Genomic DNA, 20,444 nt, shown 5'->3' with positions numbered 1-20,444 from the left:
TATCTCACTATTTTCTTCAAAATCTTAACTCCAGAACGAATGCAAACTGGTCAATAGTTTGACACTTGCTTTCTACTATCACTACATTTATACAATGGCACTATCTTAATCTCCTTCCAATCCTTGAGCATCTTTCCAATAGCTAGACTCTCGCTGAAAAGCCAAGTTAAAAGAACTGTCAGTTCTTCAGCACATTCTCTCAAAACATGTGGTGAAATCCCATCCAATCCCAATGCTTTATTTACATCCACTACTTAGTATTTGAAGCACTCTCTTTATGTACTTCTAAACCTTGAATTGTCCCCACCCCCTAGTAACGAAACTTATATTTCCAGGATGAAATATCCAAATTAAGTGATTATTAAACAACTCTACATCTTCTGCTTCAATCACTCTACTCCCATTTTCGTTTATCAATGTCATTTTAAATAATTTCTCTTACTGGCCACATCTTTGGATTTTGCTTTGATCTCAAGAGTAATCTCTTATATTCAAGTTTTACTCTTTCCTTACATGCTAGCCATTTTCCTAGCCAGTCTTATACTCTTCATGCATCCACTCCCCACCTCTCTCTCTCCTTGTACTATTTCCATAACCTTTTTTTTTTTCCATATGCAGCTCCCATTTGAAATCATTTGTCATCCACTTTACAACAAATTGTGTTCTCTTTTTCACTCAAGGTTTACAACTTGTCATTACTGCTAATAAATATTTCTTCACTAGTTTGCATGCACTGGTGATATCTTACCCTTCCAATTCTTCCATCCATGAAACTTCACCAAGCTGATTCCTAAGATTAATGACCTGCCTAATAATGCCACATGAATTCCCTTCTAGATGCTTCTACATGTATATTCAATTCCCCAATTTAAGACTCCATAGTCACTTACTCCAACTAGAGGAAGGGATGCCATCCCAATTACAATGAGATCTATGAATGCTATGACTAAATTCAAAACTCTCAAACCTCGTCTTACTTCTACTACATATTGCCATAGACATTACGTAGCAGAAGGAACAAGAATTCCAGAAACTCCATTCCCCTTACTAATACATGCTGTTTCCTCTTCCCAATTTATACTGCTGCAGTTAAAATTCCCTGCAACAATCACTTGTTTTGCACTTGCCAAACTCAGCTGCCTAAACACCTGCTCGTCACCCTCTGTGTTCTCTGGCTTATAGCAACATCCCACTAAATATCCTGTCCTGCATATCTTCACCTCACACCATGTTCTCAAAACCATTACTTCCATTTCCCCCAAATCCTCCAACCTGAGAGAGAAAGAGAACAACTTATTACTAATCATAAACAATACTCCATCACCGCATCTGTCCCTCCTATCCTGATAAAATATGCTATACCCTGCTACTTCTACTCCTGTCAATATATCTTCTGTCAATCATGTTTCAAAGATTCCAATAATCTTTAGACAGGCCGAGGCTATCATGCCACCAATTCATCTCATTTGATCTTAATACTTCTAGCATTTGTATGAAGAACCAAAAAAAAAAAACCATCAGTGCACTGTCAGTGTTTCTATTCCTATTATTATTTCCTCTAGATGCCAGTGGACTCTGCATTACACCATACATTATTCCTTCTCCCAAGTGACTATATCCACAAGAGGCCATTCCTGCTACCCTGCACTAATGCTCATTTGTGCAGACAGCAACATTCTCTCCAGATACCTATGTCCTTCCTCATTCAAATGAAGTCGTCTCTTGCAAACAACTCTCTTCTATCCTCAAATGCACTCCAAGCATCCACATAATCCAAGTCTTTCTTTCAACACATTCCTGCTATTATCCATTCATTATGGATGTTCACTGCATTTTCATACCTGGGTAACATGCTCACTATCCTCCCTCTCAAACTCTTCTGCCATATAATCTCAAGCATTAACCACAGATCTCCATAGATCATGCATCTAACTACTCTATTCCTTCCTTGTTCACATGCATCTTTCATTCCCTCATTCTCTCTCTTCCCTCTGACACTGTCTCCTTTCACTCCCATTTGCCTTTCTGTCATCTCCTCATCCCTACCTCTTGCACTATCTCATCTCACTCTCTTTTCCTGGTTCTCACTCACTCCAACTCTTGTTTGTCTCACATCAGCTAAACTTGCCAGTATCCAAATCTCTTCCTTTACCCTTCTGAACTCATTCTTCTTGCATCCCACATCTTTCAACACCTCTATCTCTTGGTCCAAACAATCTGCTCTGGATTTCCATTCACCCATCCAATCATCACCACCACCCTCCAAATTTACTACACTTCCTAATGCAATCTCTCTTTCCACCTGATGCTCATCTTTCTCAACCTCGATCATACTACTCATCTCCCTCTGTCAGCATTCGCTTGCTTTTGTGACACACTGATGCTAAATTCTGTTATGCTAATATTCATGTTGCCCATCTCTTCCCATTTCCTACATTTTATGCATAAGTACAATCCCCAGTCTCTTACCACCACCACTTTCCTAGCTGCCAGAGAGCAAGCATGCTACAAGTACTACATGCCAGAAAATCTTGTAGTATGCTATGTAAAATGTGACAATGGTCATTGTGTAACATTGGTGACAGTGTATTAGCATACTGAGTCATGGAGGCTACCATTATTGATACACAGCACACATTATACTAAATTACAAAATGATCCCCAAAATGTCAACTATCCACATATCTAATAAGATAAGATTCCCTGTAAATTTAAAGCAAGTACTCTAATAATTTATAACAAAACTTTTCTGCAGCCACCTCATTAACACTTCCCACTTATCAATATGCAAAAGTTCAGAATGTAATCAACAAATTTAAATACCTTTGATCTGGTAAAATACTGACTAGTGGTTTTGCCTTCTCTCTGAGAACACCTGCCAAATGATAAAAAAAAGCAATATTGTTCAAAAATGAACTAACTGAAATGTTAAACAGCTTTGCATTTCCATTCATAGTAAAGAAAAATGTATACTTTTTATTTTGTGAATATTGAAAAACTTATGAAGTTTGAAACAATATCTTGAAATTATTATGATACCAGATTAGCAATTCACACTAAGTTCTATTCTTAGGCTGAATAAGGTTTCAACAAAGAATAAATGAAAGAAAGCAACTTTTAAGAAGTTGGGAAATATGATCCAAATAATTTCTGTGAAGATATACATACGTAGGTTTAAACCCATAAAATAAATGAAAAAGAAATAGGGGATATTAAAGATTCATCTTTATTTCATAAATAAATAATAATAATAATTTTTAAAAAAAATACAGAAACTATGAAAGTTTCTGAGAACTGCCCAGAGAACTTATGAGAATACAATCCTTGGCACTAGAGCTACTTTAGCTTGTACTACTTAAAGATATGAAATAAGGATGGATGTCTATTTTAACACTGCTGAAATGTAGCTTTTTTTTTTTTTATTATTATTAGATATGAAACAATTCTTCTGTTACCTCTATCTGGAAAGACAGCACAGACTATATCAATAAAGCCTGTAGAATAAAGATCCTACACAAGATATAACACACACACAATAACTACCTACTCACTTTTTTTTAATCCTGCATGATTTCCTTCCCTTACTCTCCTCACACACATATTCTTATCATTTGTTTAAGTACCATTTGTTCAGTACTGGGACCTGTATTGTTCAATCTTTATATCAATGATATTGTCAATGGATTGCAAGGGGATATTCAGTTGTTTGCAGATGATGTGAAGTTGGGAAGAGTTATCAGTAATAGTGGCAGCATTCCAAGAGGATTTGAATAAACTAGACAGATGGGCAAATAAATGGGGGGGGGGAGTGTCGGTTCAATGCAGCAAAATGTAAAGTCTTGAGGTTTGGGATCCATCGAATGGGGGAATGCGTACTTGATTGGAGAAGCTGTACTGGAGGAGGTAGGAGAGACAAGATCTGGGGGGTGATGATTGATAGAAAACTGAAATTCAGGGAGCATATTGCAAAGGTGGTGAGGGTAACTCAGAGGATTGTTGCAATACTGAGAAGGACGCTGACCTGCAGAGATAAAAGAGTTATCATTCCGTTGTATAAGGCCCTGATCAGACCACACTTCAGACTACTGATCAGACTATTGTTCTCAAATTTGGTCCCTAAGATTTGAAGGGGATAAATTGACTGTGGAAAAGATACAGAGGCAGATAATAAAGATGGTTTCATGACTGTACAATATGAGTTATGAGGATCGACTGAGGGAATCTGGACTGCAGAGTTTGGTGGATAGAAGGAGAGGTGATATGATCGAGAGTTTTAAACTGTTGAGAGGCAGTTACAGGGTAGACATTGAAGAGTTCTTTCACTTGGTGGAACAGCAGGAAGGAGCGATAAGGGGCCATCCCTGGAAGTTACGAAAGGAGGCTGTACACAAGAGGGTGAGGAGTAGTTTCTTTGTGTGGAGGGTGGTTGAACCTCGGAATGCACTGCCTGAGAGAGTGGTTGGAGTGGGAACCGTCAATGGGTTCAAGGAGTGGTATGATAAACTGTGTTTCCTAAAAACGACCTCCTACGATGAGTCTTTTGACTCCATGGAGGCCTGGATGATAATAATAATTAAAAAGGAAGCAATAACTGTGGTGTAATTACATCATACAAAACATAGTATGAGCCCAAATTTAAAGACCTGTAAAATTCTTATCAACCACCCTAATCATAATAATAATGATGGTCTAAAAATTCCAAGAATATGGATAGCACATATTCTACCCACATAACACTTTGTTCTAAGAGTTCATTATCAATTATAATTAGGACTATAGTCATCTAAGTTCTAGTAGCAAGGATTATACGTTGGTCAGACATAACTGGTGATTAGTTTACGGAATTAACAACACACATAAAGTATATTAATTAAAAGGTAACTTTAATGAATAACTTCTATATTTCGGCAACGTCACATTGCCATCTTCAGGAACATCAAGATATGGTATGTGCACGCAGGCACTAACACAAAGCAAATGAGGAAGAAAGCAAGAAACTAATATTGTTCCTAAAGTCCTAATGGTTCCCTCTGGCAGGCTAATTTGGTAGTCTTGGTAGTTGGGCTGAAGTTCTCATAATGCAAGTCTCCCAAATTTGGGGTAGTTTCATGCACCCAAATTTGTTGAGGTTAGGAACGTTTTTTTAGAGCTGGTGAAGATTCTTTGAATAATATTCATTTGAATATTATTCAAAGAATTGAATATTTGAATATTATTAATATTCATTTGAATATTATTCAAAGAATTGAATATTTGAATATTATTCAAAGAATCTTCAGCAGCTCTAAAAAACGTTCCTAACCTCAACAAATTTGGGTGCATGAAACTACCCCAAATTTGGGAGACTTACATTATGAGAACTTCAGCCCAACCACCAAGACTACCAAATTAGCCTGCCAGAGTGCACCATTAGGACTTTAGGAACAATATTAGTTTCTTGCTTTCTTCCTCATTTGCTTTGTGTTAGTGCCTGCGTGCACATACCATATCTTTATGTTCCTGAAGATGGCAATGTGACGTTGCCGAAATATAGAAGTTATTCATTAAAGTTACCTTTAATTAATATACTTTATATGCATTGTTAATTCCATAAACTAATCACCAGTCATCTAAGGTCTTTAGCCTTAATATAACAAACACTTGTGTTAAATTGATTAGACCACCAATACTGTTGTATTAAAAGTATTGATATGAATTTGTTCTCTGATGTGATAAATAGGATGTAGCTTTGATGTAGTTTTTCCTGCTAGAGGTTAGGCCACTGTGTGCGTGTGTTCGTTCCAGGTGACGACCTTAATATAAAGGTTGAAATGTCAGGAATTTGAAGTAATTATTCCTAGCATGGTTACAGTCTCTCTCCACAATTTACTAAAATGAATTCTAATCATCGAGTAACATTAAAGGAAAAGATTCTTGTAATTCATGGAGATTTAACACAAAATCAGTGCAATCCCTATTGTAGGCTAAAGATACATGTTTTGTTTTGATTAATGGGCTGGCATTTTTAAAACAATGCAGAGACAGCAATCTTATTCCTAACTGCATCAAGCTAAAAAGGAAATTCACCTTGGCCAAAGAACTAAGAAATTTTAACTGTATGGAGAAAGCAATGCTCAGACAGCAGATTCAAACTACTCACAAAAACTTAGCATTTGCTCAAAATCAGGTTCTAAATTTAAAATCTGAACTTTTCAGTTATTTAAATCCAGATATTTGGGATGTCCTCGAGAGAATTACTGATAACTCAGCTAAACATATCCTGGAAAAGAAAGAAAGACTTATAGCCAAACAAGACAAAGAAAGAAAGAAAAACTTATAGCCAAATTTCTTAGACTGAAACAGCAGTAACATTTAAATAGCCAATGGACAAATTTAAATTTTGTATCACTGAATGACTTTGTAAACAGACTACCACTAGCCAGTGATAATAGGAGCAACCAACTACTAACAGGAAAGGATGATAGCAACCAACCAGAAATAAGTAATAACAGGAACAACGAATTGCCTTCAATGAACAGTGATGTGACTAACATTTCATGCCACACCCTGAAGTGGAGAACTCACTATTTAGTAAAAGGCCTAAACTTTGCTGTGGCACTCAGAACAGTTAAATTTTGCATACCATATTGAAAGAGGCATAAGATTTCTCCCAACCACCATAGATGATAAAATACAATTAGAAACTTCTAATATTTTAAAACAATACTAAAGCAATAACTAACAACCTGACAAAAATGAATTGGCAGCTGTGAAATCTTTAAAACCAAGTCAAGATATCAAAATTACTACAGCTGATAAAGACAGTGCCACAGTTATTCAAAGCTGAAGAACCTACTTAAAGAAAACAGAAATACTTAAATCAGTCTTCCTGGCCTGCAGATAGTTAAACTATCTGTGGGCCAGGAAGTCAATGGACATCCCCCATGGCAATGTGCATCATGCCATGTAAACAACTCATGTATTTGTAGCTGGCATAAATTGGAGGAATATGATGCTCCCAAGTCAGTGCAACTGTGTCCAGTTAAAATGGCTGTGAGAAGGGATGGAGTTTAAAAGGGGGGTGTTGTGATTGGATGCCATGTTGCAGGCCTACCTGTTCAGCAAACTGTTGACAAAGTGGGCCATCCCATGTCAACAATCACTGATACCATACTGAGATGGAAGTGCAGGGAGTCAACTGCAAGTGCTACCTGCAATGGGCAATACTCCATACTCATTTAACTTGACTGTACAGTATTACGAAGGCTAATATATAAGAACTGCCATTCATTGGCTAACACGGTGAATATGTAGTTCTGGGCATTGACTGGAACATGAATCTACCCAAAAACATTCAGAACAGAGGCTCACAATGCATATTGTGATACAATATGCACGTCTCACATTACCTGAACCAACATGCAGCATCGTCTTCAGTGGTGCAAAGAGCATGCACAGTGGAATGTGGAAGCTTGGAAAGCTGTATTATGGAGCAAAGAATTGTACTACACCCCTACTGAGCAGATGGATGAGTGTGAAGGATGTCCAGTGAACATCCCTTAACAGAGTGCATAACCCAAACTATGAAATTTGGAGGTAGCAGTGAGATGGTATGAGTCCAGTTTTCCTGGTTTAACTTTGAACCGCTACGGTGCTACGAACATTGAACTCCAAGAGGTATCTGAACATTCTGGACAATGCAATGCTTCCAACTTTTGGTGTTTCTACTGAACTGACCATTATCTTTGTGCAAGGAAATGCACCATGTCATAAGGCTGCTGCTGTAACTATGTGGTTTGTAGAACATTACCACACGACTACAACCTGCAACATTTGTGGGAAGAACTGGAGTGTTTGGTGAGGCCAAGGATGTCTACCCCACAACAGTTCAGGACCTCATCACATGAAATTGTGGAAAGTATGTCCTATAGGATTGCAGCTACAGGAAATCCTATATCTTATTAAGGTGATATATAATCCTATATCTTATTAAGGTGGGCAGACTATGGCTGTTTGTGATTCACACTATGGTGTCAATGGACACCACAGTGTGAAGTGTGTGTGTACACTTCTTTTCAAGCAGCGTACTTCCACACCATGCTTGTTCTCAAAGAATTTACGAGTTGCCTAAGATTCATAAGCAGAATATGCTGCTTCAGCCAATAGTTGAAGGTATCCACAGCCCCAATTATCATCTAGCCAAGGAACTAGTATCAACACTAAAGGAGTTGGTAGGTCATTTGCACCTCCTATATAAAAAAAACACACAACAGTTTTGTAAACAATATTAAGGTCATCACACTTGGTAAGTGATTTATTAGGCAGTTTTGACATCTCTGCCCTTTTCAGAAATGTCTGAATCAATGATAATTCTTCTTTTTCAAATTCCCTCCCAATATCATAGCATTCTTTGCCCATGTACTACATTCTGGTTAATTTGTGTGGCAAAATACTTTTTACCTGCAAAAAAGAAGGCATAGCCATGGGCTTGCCGTTATCTCCCCCCCCCCCTCCTACAATTGCTAACTTTTATCATTGAACTTTTGAGCAAGGTGCTCTCAATTCCTGTAGTTTAAAACCCAAAGTCTGGCTTAGGTAGTGACAATGTTTTCATTATCTGATCTCATGGCTGTCAGACACTTTCCTCAGCTACCTAAACAACACAACACATACAATTCACAACTGAAATTGAAAGTCAGAACACACACTTCCATTTCTAGATGCATCATAGGTCATCCTTCCAGCAGTTTTTCCTTCACTGTTTACCATAAGCCTACTAATATATATATCGGCCAATACATATATACATAAACTCTTACCACCACCCAACACAAAAACTAGGTGTCAATTAACACACTAAAAAACAGGGCTTAAAAGGTTTGCTCCTATGAACCAGTACTTAGAATTTGAATTAAAAGTTATCAGCAATACCTTCCTAAAAATGGCTACAGCAAAAATACTATCAACAAAACTCTTCACAAGACTTAATAAAAATAAACCAGATTACAATGAAACTGTATTCATTCCATATATTGACTACTGTGCACAAATTTGATCAGCTGGGTTTCTTGAAGACCAGGAGATGGTAGAGAGGATTCAGAGACAAGCGACTACTAAGATGACAACAGGTCTGTGGAATATTCCATATGAAGATAGGTTGAAGGTTTGCGAGTTAAAGTTAAGTTGATAGGTGGATAAGAGTGGACATGATAGAAACGTTCAAGACATTCAAGGTTTTTTTTTTTTTTTTTTTTTTTTTTTTTTTTTTTTTTTTTTTTTTTTATAAAATTGATGCAAATGAAATTTTTCAATATATGACAAGTAGTTAGAGAACTAGGGGCCATCCGTGGAAGTTGTGTAAGAGTGTGGTTAACGGGGGGGGGGACAAGATTTTTTTTGCATGGAGAGTGGCGAGTGAGTGGAATGGATTGCCAGAATTAGTTGAAAGTTTCCTGACCGTAAATGGATTCAAGGAGAGGTATGATAGGATTTGTGTGCATAATAGTTGATTTTGGTCTCCCACAATGAGTCTCTGCACTCCATGGAGATGCCAGAAAATAATAATAAAGGGATATCAGATAAAATAAACAGAAGACTACAGAAATACAACTTTAATGCTACCTTCCTACAAAATTAAAGAACTTATTCAACTCCTCCAAGAATCCACTTCCTCCACTGGCCCACCCTGGAGTATACCACATTTAATGCACCTGTAATTTGCCTTACAATGATGAAACAGGACATACAGGAACATAAACAACACATTAAATTTAATAACTATGGTAAATCTGGCCTTTCCAATCATGCTGTGAATACTCTACTTTGAACTGACTGGAAAGGCACCTGTTCATTACATTACACCAATATGTGGCATGAGAGCAAATTTAAAGAGGCCTGTGAAATTCTTATCAACCATCCTAATCATAACAATAATATCCTATCAGTGGTCCTAATAGGCATTTAAGTGCCCACGACCTTTCCAAATGTCTGTAGATGTGTGTTCATTGGGACAGTTTGCCTGTTCTGGGAGACAAAAAAATCAAGTTTCCAGGTGAAAAAACCTGGAATGTATGAGACCGGTTAACTCAACTTTCGTCAAAGAGACCAGATAAAAGTTCATGTTACTGACGGGAATCAAACCCTAGGTCTTTCCGACCAAAGGGCTTCATCTATACCAAATGAGCTACAGAGGCTAATCTTAACAATAATGGTGGTCTAAAAATCCCAGAAATATGGGTGGCACATATCCTACCTCAAGCTTTTGTTCTGATGATTCATAAAAAATTATAATTAGGATTGCAGTAATCTAGGATCTTAGTCTTAATATAAGTGTCATTTAAAATAGGTGTCACTGGTGAATGTGGCAGTAGCTATGTTCACCAGCAACATCTTAGCACAGCACTTTGAGCTGTGCTAAGAAAAGTGTTTGAGAAATAGTGTCTAGGCAGCTTTTTATCATAATTTGTGCTACATTTTTTCAGGCTGGATATAAGTGTCCTTTAATATGAAGGTTCAAATGTCAGAAATTAAAGTAAATTATTCTTAACATAGTTGTAGTCTCCATAATTTACCAAAATGAAAGCTTTCAGGCTGGTCTGAAGGAAGTATATAGACTGTACTTGCAAAGAATCCTCACTGTTTGTTCAGACATTTAAGGAAGGGTATAAAAATTCTTTACACATCAGATTGTAATCTATACATCAGTAAACTGTAGTTTACACATCAGATTATTATTATTATACAGGGTTTCTCTATGGAGTCAAGAACTTGTCACAGGAGATCTACACTAACCATTATTCACGCAATACTTATCATGCCTCTCCTTAAACTCATTTGCCACTGGGGCACTCAACTACCTCTGGAAATCCATTCCACTAGCCTGCAAAGCAAAAATCTAGTCTGCACACCCTTAAACACACTCTTACACAAATTCCAACCTCTTGTTCTCTTCCTACTCATCATGTGCTGAAAAATTTCTTGTGTATCATGTTTTCTCTCCTCCAACTGTCAATTTAATTCTGCAACCTTCAAACCTTCTATTCTCATATGGAGCATTCCACAGACCTATCACCTGATGGTGATAGGTCTGTGGAATGCTCCATATGAGAATCTAGACACATGTGACCTATCACGTGTCTAGATTTTCTCTCCATCACTCCTGATCTCCAAGAAAACAAGGTGACGATATCTATGCACATAAATTTGTAGTTGAATCAGCCTAATAAAGAGAGATAATAATTTCTCTATCTTTATTTGTCAATGTGTTCTTCAATACCTAATAATCCTTTGACTATTTTGCTAACTTTTGCAATATGTTCTCTGAACTTCAATTCTCTGTCTGCCATCACCCCTAGATCCCTAGCCTTCAGAGAACAATATTATTAGAGTAAAAAGAAATACATCTCATGAACTGTGAACTAAGTTATCCACTGTAAATGGAGCAACGAAGAATACAAGAAGACACACAGATAATATGAAGTAAAAAGTGATCCCCATTTAATTGAAGCAGGATAAAAATGGGTACTGGAGGAATCAAAAATTTGCAGCATAATTGAAAATTTCAAAGTATAATTCACAAAGCCTGATCAAAATGTTGAATTCTTGGTGGTAGAAATCTCATAGTACTAAAAATGGCAATAAAACAATTAAAAGTGCACATATCATTTTCCTCATACCTGGGAAACAGGCTAAGAAAGTGGGAAAGAAATCTGGAGAAGAACCAGCTGGGTTTGGACAAAATTGGGGGTTACCATAACATGAGTTTTAATTTAAAACAGTTAACCAAAAACTGGAACAAGTTTTCAAGAGATGCAAGAAAGGCATATAATGAGCAGTCAAGAGAAAAGCTCAAAGATTACAATTACAGTATTGTAGTGTAAATGGAGCATATACAGGGTGATCAAAATCGAAGTTTTCCTGTTTACGGCCTTGCAAGTTGTCAACTAGTGATCCAAATGCTGCAAAACTTTGCAGGAATACACTGTGCTGCCATGTGGGAGTGATGTCTGAGGAAAAAAAAAGTTCCAAAATTTACCACCAGGGAAAATGTATGATGTACCGGATGTAGATGTAGTAATTTTTCTGTGTGCATGTAAAGAGAAAAGTGACAAGCATAAATAACACATTTTTATTTACTTCCATTATGCATTCACGGGCTATACTGTTCAGTGTGCCGCCCTTCCTGGTATGCCACAAACTGAACCCTTTGCAGTGTATTCAACAGCAGAATGCAGCTGGTGAGGACCGATGTTACACACATGCTGTATTTCAGCAGTGACAAGTTATCAGGATGATCCCAATAAACCTTGTCTTTGAGAAATCCCCAGAGCCAGAAGTCATAGGGATCAGATCAAGTGTACAAGGCAGTCATGCAGTAGGAAACTGCACAGTTTTATCCACACCATATAGGTTTACAATTCAGGTTAAGCCCTTTTACATCAGCCTTAACCTAAATTAGGACGATTCTCCCCCCCCCCACCTCCCCGGCTGAAAAGTTTGGGAGACTCAATTAATGTAAACATCAAGAATAATTTTAATATTATTTGTTAATATTAATTTCTAGCATGCAGCAAATTTTTAATTGTTAAACATTGTTGCATGTATCTTGTATTCCTTGTTTTCTTTGATTGCTCATTGTTTCCACACACACACTGATGTACTGTTATTTTCAGTACAAAATATTTGCACTTTTGTTAAAGTTTATTACTGTGGTTATTCTGTAATTTTGCTTTTTTATAATTATGCCACAGCCACCTAAGATTTGAGGCATCATGGGAATACTTAAAAACAGGTCTATAATATTTGCTGAAAACTTTTCATGGAAATGCATGAGGTTTTCAATGAGAAAAACCGTTCCAAAATGAAACTAAAAAGTATTGTATAAACGGAACCTTACAGAGAGGGTCTTCCTTCACGGAGGTTATAAATCTACAGTACTTTACGACCATCAGTGGGCTAAGGGTTTTTAAAAATTTTTTTAAATTACAGTTGACCCTTGAAGAATGCAAGTTTGAACTGTGCAGATCCACTTATATGCAGTTTTTTTATGAATAACTATATTGGAAAAATTTTTGGTGATTTGCGACAATTTGAAAAAAAACTCGGACAAACTGGTAGCTTTGTGGTAGCCTAGCCTAGCCTATACACAAAGCAATCCTATCAATTGCACTATGCTACCATAAAGCAATTATACTGCTGCTGCTTCATTATCAAGGAATGAATCGTTATACCTGTAAATAAATATGAATTTCTTTTTCACATTATCTTTTCATTTCTGATGTCAAGTGTTAGTAACGTTAGTTACGTATAACATCTGCAGTGTTTTGTATCAGATAAGACAATATTGATGTAGGTACTGAATGAATCATTAAATTAATTACTAAGCATTCAATTTTTATTTTATGCTTAGTAATTAAACTAATTAATAACAGTTAATTTTATGCAGTTATGATTTAACACTGCATCTTTACGTTTGCTTACATTTCTCTTGACTGCAAGTGTTTGTAAGTTTAGATAAATTTTAACTTTTTATAATAGATTTGTGTACTTTATGGTAGTAAATGTATAAAATATATGTAGATACTAGTTTATTTTATAGAAGAAGCAACAATTATATTGCTGCTGCTTCGTTATCAAGGCATGAATCGTTATACCTGTAAATAAATGTGAATTTCTTTTTCACATTATCTTTTCATTTCTGATGTCAAGTGTTAGTAATAAGTATAACATCTGCAGTGTTTTGTATCATATAAGACAATATTGATGTAGGTACTGACAGACATACAATTCATCTTATAAACAGACAATGTAAACACAGCATCAATAAATACAGTACAGTACTGTAAATGTATTTTCACTTCTTTATAATTTTATTTAATAAAATTTCTCTAGCTTATTTTATTGTAAAAATATAGTATATATACATACATATCATATAAAATATGTGTTATCGACTGTTTATGGTATCGGTAAGGCTTCTGGTCAACAGTAGGCTATTGGTAGTTTAGTTTTTTGGGAGTTAAATGTTGTACGCTGATTTTCGAACAATGTAGGAGGTCAGTGTCCCTAACCCCTGCATTGTTCAAGGGGTCAACCGTATTATTATTTTTTTTTATTTTTTTACCTAATCTCATAACCCTACACTATAGCAAAACATTAAATCTTTTCAAGCTACTCAAGATTCTAAATAAGTAGAATTATGGTCTCACACTGGGTAAGGAAATTAATCTCACAAAAAAGATATTCAAAATCCATGCCTACAGCAGGATTTGAATCTACAGCCTGATGAAGAATGGGTACTATCCGTTCAGCAAACCATTATCAGCCTAGACAATGACAAAGTAATATAGAGAATATAGAAATTTAATTCTGATTGCAAATCAGAACCGAACATCTACACTATTATTTATGAACTATATGGAGATCACATTATAAAGGAAAGTGATGTTAAACCCAATGTCTACATAAAAAACATGTTCAGTTCTACATGCAAACAGCGTAAATGGAGAAAAATCACAATTTTTTTTTTTTTTTTTCAAACAAAAATTATGCCACAACTCATTTTCTTACTTCTCCAGGTTTCTACTTTGTGCTCTTCTAATTCATCCATAGAAGCCTGAAATGAAAAATAAGTTACTATTTTCTTTTCCGATATTAAAAACATTTACAATATAATAGTGAGTGATGATATAGTTATAAAATTTACTTGTAAATTGAATGAAGAAATAAAAAACAAATTTCTTTATTGGGAGATTCAAATTTCAACAGAAGAATTCAAAAACATGGCACATGAATAATTTTTTTAAAAACTCTTTTCAACTCTTTAATTTTGAAAATATAATTCCTCTGATGCAAAGGGATATGTTATGCAGAGTATTACAAGTCTTTTAGAAACAAATTGAACTTGCAGTAACAAAAAGATCAAACAAAAACTTGGTGATAATTTTTCTTGCCTGTGAGATCTCCATCCTGCTTATTGAAGATCTGAAGCAGCTTGAAAAAACTTGATGTTTCCTTTCTCTAGAGAAAGTGTTCCAGATTATATGATTCTGTTAGCCTATTCATAATACGATTATACATTTATAACCTTTTCTGGATAGGAGCCACATAAAAAACATCTTGTGGATGCCATTATAAATGAAATGTCAAATCTCCCAACAGCTGGTAAGAGTGATCATGAAATGATCACCTGGCTGGTTTCTAGCCATGTGAGCTTTTGTGAGGAAAAGATGTGGAACTATAAGGCTAGTGAATTATGAGAAGTTCAGGAGACAGCTTGCCACTGTAGCATGGAAGGAAAAGTTGAGTGGAAAGGAGATCAATGCTGCTAGTAGAAGCAATTCTAAATGCATTTCAATGGTCAAATAAGGTAAGTGTGAAATGAATGAATTAAAAATTAAGCATGCAATACAGAGAAAGAAGGCATTATAGAGGCAAAAAATGAGTGATAATAATCAATTCCATGAGAAGTACAAAGAACACACAAAGAGGATGACTTGGTCAGTAAGGGCAGCAAAAATGCAGTATGAGCAGCAGTTAGATTCCTTTCTGATTTAAGCTTAAACCTGTTCCATCACATTTGGTATTCAAAACCAAATGTGATGGAACAGGGTTGTTAATCCTTATTCCAAAAATGTCATGTGTCTGTTCTAGCCAGTTTTTGAGAGAAAAACCCTCCACATGAGACTGGATCACTCACCATCTGATTCAAAACATCTGATAAAGGTTCATCACATCATAGATGGGATTCGAATATGGCTCTTTCCAATCAAAGGGCTTGACTAAACCAACTGAGCTATCAAGGCTCCAGTAGTTAGCTAATGAAGCAAGAAAACACCTAGGAAGATCTTTCAGTGTGTAGCTAGAAAAAAAGTTATGGTAGAATGACACTGACTAAACAAAATGGGTATTAAGACAAATTCTGCAGAGAAAATAGTTAAAATATTTAATGATCAATTCATAAAGGTCTTTCATCCTTACAAATATCACATCATGAGAGTTTGGCAGCAGATGAGGAGAGACTGACTGTGAGTGAACAAGAACTACATGTAGAATAAGTAAACTAGATTTTAATAACAATGTGGGACTTGATGATTTATCACCATGTATTTTAAGGGAATATGCCAGGGAGTTGACATCTACCTTTGCATATTTAATGAGTCTTCCATTAAGTCAAGTTCTAAAGGAGTAGGAAAAAGACAAGATTGTACCGCTTCATAAGGAGGGCGACAGAACTCAAGCATCAAATTATAGGCCAATCTGCATGTTGGGTATTGTGGGTAAAGTGTTGGAGAGGTTAGTGAGAAACAAGATCCAAAATTGGGCTGACAACATTATCTTTGATGGACAGCACTGATTTGCCAAAGGGAGGTCATGTTTTAGTAATCTCCTTATTACAATAAGGTGGCAGTTGCATTGAATAAGGGAGATGGATATACAGCAGCATACTTAGATTTTGCAAAGGCTTTTGATAGATTACCACATGATAAGCTGATAGTCAATCTAGAGCAAATGAGAAATTTGCACTAGATTGGATATTAGTGAATGAATGAATGAAAACTGAGTGAATGGAACAAGGGAATGCCAGTTCAATGTTGTGAAATGTAAAGTTTTAAAATGGGGGTGGATATTAAGCTAATGCATTGGGATTGGAGATCGGCTATATGATAGATATCAACAAGTTGTGTATGGGAGAACAATATATAGGAAGAGTAAAGTCTGTAATGGTATGCCTCAGGCGTCTGTTTCAGGGCCAATATTTTTAACCTATATGATAATTACAATTGAGTAAGATTTGAATGGGGATATTCAGTTGCTTGCAGATGATGCAAAGCTGGCATGAATAAGAGGAGTAGAGCAGATGTTGTGACCTTGTGAGAGGACTTGAATAAACTATGAATGGGCAAGAGAATGGGGGTTGCCAGTTCAATGTTGTGAAATGTCAAGTTTTAAAATGTGGAAAACAAAGATGGAATGTAGGGGTTATGCTTGGTTGAGATATCTTGTTGGAGGTGGAGGAAATAAGAAATCTTGGGGTAATGGTGGATAACGATCTAATATTTAGAGGACCACACAAAGAATTTTAGCAATGATGCAGAGAACACAGACTTGTAGAAGTAAGGGATTCTGGTTCCATTACATAAGCCTTAATTAGGCCACATACAGACTCCTGTACAGATTTGGTTGCCTGGTCAAAAGAATGAAAATATATTAGAAAGGGTCTGGAGGTGATTGATTAAGGTAGTTCCTGGTATCTGGAAGTTGAGTATGAAGAAAAGTTGAGAAGATGCAGTTCAGAGTCTAGCGTATAAGAGAAGGAAGAAGGCAATATAACAGATGTACAAGTTGCAAATTGGTTGTTATAGGACTAACACTGAAGAGGTTTTCAATAAAACAGTGAGAGAACAAGAGGTCATCCCTGGGATCTGTATAAGGAAGGCATGAGAAGCAGGTTTATTGCATGAATGGAGAGTTATGAATAACTAGAATGCATTGCATGAGAGTGTGGTGTCTACAGACACCACACTCTCATGGCATGCTATGATGAGCTCTGTGCATGAGAACAGGACCTCCCATGATAAGCCTGACTCATTGGAGGTCTTAGGATAATCATAATCTTACAACAAACATTATTCCAAATGAAATATGAGCATTACCATAAGTATTCATACAATGGTGGTGCTTTTTCAGCTGTCTCCTTAAATACAAGCCATTTAAGTTTTATAAACAAATCCTGGGTAGTTTTTGGTATGTCATGGTGAAGAGGAATATTGTGTTTAAGAGTATATTGACAAAATAAGCTTATTTGTTAAACAGTTATAGTACTTTTTAATTTGTTAGGCTTAGTTTAGGTTGATTCAGTTTTGTTATACAATAAAGATTTACAGTACTATATGAATAGTGTAGCAAATGGCATTAGTACATAAAAACAATAGTGCCTAATAATTTAAAATTCCAGCGAGTGAATGATTTGTGGTTTGAAAACAAAATTAGCAAAAGAATGTGTAGAAAGGTATTTCAAAAGTAAGGATCAAAAGTAAAAGAGTGAAGTGGTGGAAACTAAAGATACCAAAGCATGAAAATATATCACACACAGCACAGATGAAATGACTGAATGAGTTAAAGAGACTAAAATACAAGTGATAACATGGAAGATAAGATGAATGATGAAGTCTTGCAAAGGAGGAAGGCATTGCGACTATTACTAAAGCAGTAAAAGAAAAAAACAAGAGCGAGCACAATAAGGTGGTGCTAGTGTCGCAAGTGAATGTAGCGGTACATTTGAGCTGTGCAAATTTTAAAAAAGTTCTTAAATTAGTATATAGTGTAGCTTTTTATTGCAAAGTGTACTGCATTTTTTTCAGTTTGGATACAGGTGTCCTTCAGTAGTGCTGTTGTTGGAATTTAAAATTTTTTTGTCTTTAATAGTGTGCTTTGCTAATTATTTGTTCATACTGCTTCTGAAGGTGACATCCATAAAGAAATGAACATCGGTGACATGAAAGGCTTCAGTACAAAGATCTAGATCTGCCTTGGATTTTTCATAGTGATGTGTTGCAAAAATTGCTATATGTCTGCAGAGAAAAATGTGCAAGATTGGTGGAATGTTTGGGTAAATGAGAAAAAAGAAAAAATTACCATGTGAAAAGTGTCTTGATTGATCGATTAGAAATGGGAACAAGAGTTGGGACTGTAGTAGTAGAGATTAAACAAGATGGAATTTTTTTCACTTGGCTATGCTATGATATATTTGGTTTAATCCTTTATCCAAGTGTCAGCAAACAAAGTTTGCACTTTAAGTATTTTCAAGACAGGGGCAACTTGTGGTAAGTGGAGTAAGTTCTGATCACTTGCCTTAGTATCTCCAATAATGCAAAGCACATCTCCTTGAAGACATGTATAATACCATGCATTAAGGGAAGGGCCACTACCCAGACCAGTTTCGGCCTTTATTGAGGTCTCATCAGTGGGAGCCAGAACCAGGTGGTGATACTAAGGTGGAAGTAATGCATTAGTCATATCACCATATACCAGTTGCCAAAAAGGTGTCAACACCTTGTTATTAAAATTCTCTGGATTAGAGAAAGTTGATGGATTTTTTTTTTTTTATATAATGGCTATCAATTATATATTTGATAGCATAGCCATTATATAAAAAATACTTCCATCAACTATCTCTAATCCAGAGAATTTTAATAACAAGGTGTTGACACCTTTTGGCAACTGGTATATGGTGATATGACTTCTGCATTACTTCCACCTTAGTATCACCACCTCTGGGTCTGGCTCCCACTGATGAGACCTCAATAAAGGTCAAAACCGGTCTGGGTAGTGGCACGTCCCTTAATGCATAGTATTATTATTACCACGGGCTACTCCAGGAGTCCTTAGACTCATCGAGGGAGGCCCTAAACGTCATGTTCACACAGCTGTTCAACATTCTCACAGTATCTATCATACCTTGCCTTGAACTCGCTCACTGTCATAGCACCTGCAACAGACTCTGGCAGCTTATTCCACTCATTTACCACTCTAAAAGTAAAGAACCCAGCTCTAACACCCCTGCTAACCACGCTCTTGCCCAGCTTCCATGGGTGTCCCCTAGTTCTCCCACCACCAGTCCTGATCTCAAAAATATCATCTGAATTAATCCTATAGAATCCTTTTAGCAATTTGAATGTCTCAATCATATCTCCCCTTTTCCGCCTATCAACTAGTTTCTGCAATCCACAAACCTTCAACCTGTTCTCATATGGTTCATTCCATAGACCTGCTATCATCTTAGTCACTCGCCTCTGGATCCTCTCAACCTCCTCCCCATCAAGAAGGAACCGAGGTGACCAAATCTGGGCACAGTAGTCGAGATGAGGTCTTATCAGGGCTCGGTACAGAGGTACAATAACTTGTTTTCTCTACTCGTCAAGGTATTTTTCAACAACCAAGTGACTTGATGAGCTGATTTAGCTACTTTCGCAATGTGCCCCCTAAACTTCATCTCCCTATCCACCAACACTCCCAAGTCCCTGGCCTCATCAATCTCTTGGAGTACAGTTCCACCAATGTGGTATACTGCTGCTAATCTTTTCACTCCGAAATGCATAACCTTACATTTTGTCACATTAAATTGACATCCATTCTCCTTAGTCCAGAACTCCAATTTATCTAAGTCATCTTGCAAGACTTTGACATCTTCTGCATTCACTATCGCCCTACCCAACTTTGCATCATCAGCGAACAAATGAACTGTCCCACTTAGACCCTTCCCTATATCGTTAATGAACAGATTAAACAGCAGTGGTCCAAGAACAGAACCCTGTGGCACACCACTAGTCACAGGCCGTTTTTTGGACTCTACTCCTGAATAAACTACTCTTTGATATCTCTCCATCAACCACCCAGCTATCCATCTCACCAACCCTATATCCATTCCCATATGTTGTAGTTTACGGATTAGAATTCCATGTGGT

The 20,444-nt window shown here is 36.5% G+C and overlaps 1 protein-coding gene across 1 annotated transcript in view; it reads right to left on the bottom strand.

The window, feature by feature from the left end:
- LOC150105438 (uncharacterized) overlaps positions 1 to 20,444 on the bottom strand; it is a 458,416-nt gene that overhangs the window by 45,011 nt on the left and 392,961 nt on the right. The window contains exons 11-12 of the mRNA XM_090393963.1: positions 14,548 to 14,593; positions 2,824 to 2,875 (exon numbers count right to left, since the gene is read on the bottom strand). Of these exons, the coding sequence (XP_090250089.1) occupies positions 2,824 to 2,875; positions 14,548 to 14,593 (98 nt within the window). The remainder of the gene's footprint in view (positions 1 to 2,823; positions 2,876 to 14,547; positions 14,594 to 20,444) is intronic.

Source organism: Typopeltis vanoorti, chromosome 6 (assembly GCF_054136105.1).
Source record: "Typopeltis vanoorti isolate ZY-2024b chromosome 6, IOZ_Tvanoo_1.0, whole genome shotgun sequence".
NCBI classification, from domain to species: domain Eukaryota; kingdom Metazoa; phylum Arthropoda; class Arachnida; order Uropygi; family Thelyphonidae; genus Typopeltis; species Typopeltis vanoorti.
The sequence above is the reverse complement of the archived record's forward strand: the minus strand, read 5'-3'. Positions and strand labels throughout refer to the sequence as shown.